At 53.0% G+C, this 709-nt stretch overlaps 1 protein-coding gene across 1 annotated transcript in view; it reads left to right on the top strand.

Moving 5' to 3' along the window:
- The window catches only part of copa (COPI coat complex subunit alpha), a 26,315-nt gene that overhangs the window by 796 nt on the left and 24,810 nt on the right, over positions 1-709 (top strand). The window contains exon 2 of the mRNA XM_048620769.1: positions 111-220. Coding sequence (XP_048476726.1) covers positions 111-220 — 110 coding nt within the window. The remainder of the gene's footprint in view (positions 1-110; positions 221-709) is intronic.

The raw sequence follows: 709 nt of genomic DNA, 5'->3' as shown, positions 1-709 counted from the left end.
CCTCTTACCCCCACAATCCCCCTTTTACCCCCCCTCCGTATCTCTTTTCTCCTCCCCAACCCCGTGCCTTTCTCTGTCTGTCTCCTGTGTGCTATCCCCTCCTACTGCAGTGTGCTGACTGGACATAACCATTATGTGATGTGTGCCCAGTTCCACCCATCCGAAGACCTGGTCGTCTCAGCTAGCCTTGACCAGACTGTCCGAGTCTGGGATATTTCTGGTGAGCAATCGTTGCACTGTTTCAGCGAGTTGGAGCTGGGAGTGATGGAGGGTACTTCATACAGATATTAAATCAGATGAGGCAATGTGTTGGGAGCGGAGTCTTACTGTACATAAAGTATTGGCTAGCTTGTAGAATCTCAGCAGTGTGAGAACAGGCCATTCAGCCCATCGAGTCCACATCGACCCTCCCGAGACCATCCCACCATCCCCCGCCCCCAACCTATCCCAGTAACCCTGTATTTCCCATGGCTAACCCACCTAACCCGCACATCCCTGGGCACTATGGGACAATTTCCCATGGCCAGTCCACCCTAACCTGCACATCCCTGGGCATTATGGGACAATTTCCCATGGCCAATCCACCCTAACATGCACATGCCTGGGCACTATGGGACAATTTAGCATGGCCAATTCACCCTAACCCGCACATCCCTGGGCACTATGGGACAATTTCCCATGGCCAATCCACCCTAACATGCACATGCCT

Source organism: Rhincodon typus, chromosome 48 (assembly GCF_021869965.1).
Source record: "Rhincodon typus isolate 14 chromosome 48, sRhiTyp1.1, whole genome shotgun sequence".
Taxonomy (NCBI): Eukaryota; Metazoa; Chordata; class Chondrichthyes; order Orectolobiformes; family Rhincodontidae; genus Rhincodon; species Rhincodon typus.
This window is presented reverse-complemented; position numbering and strand designations above follow the sequence as displayed.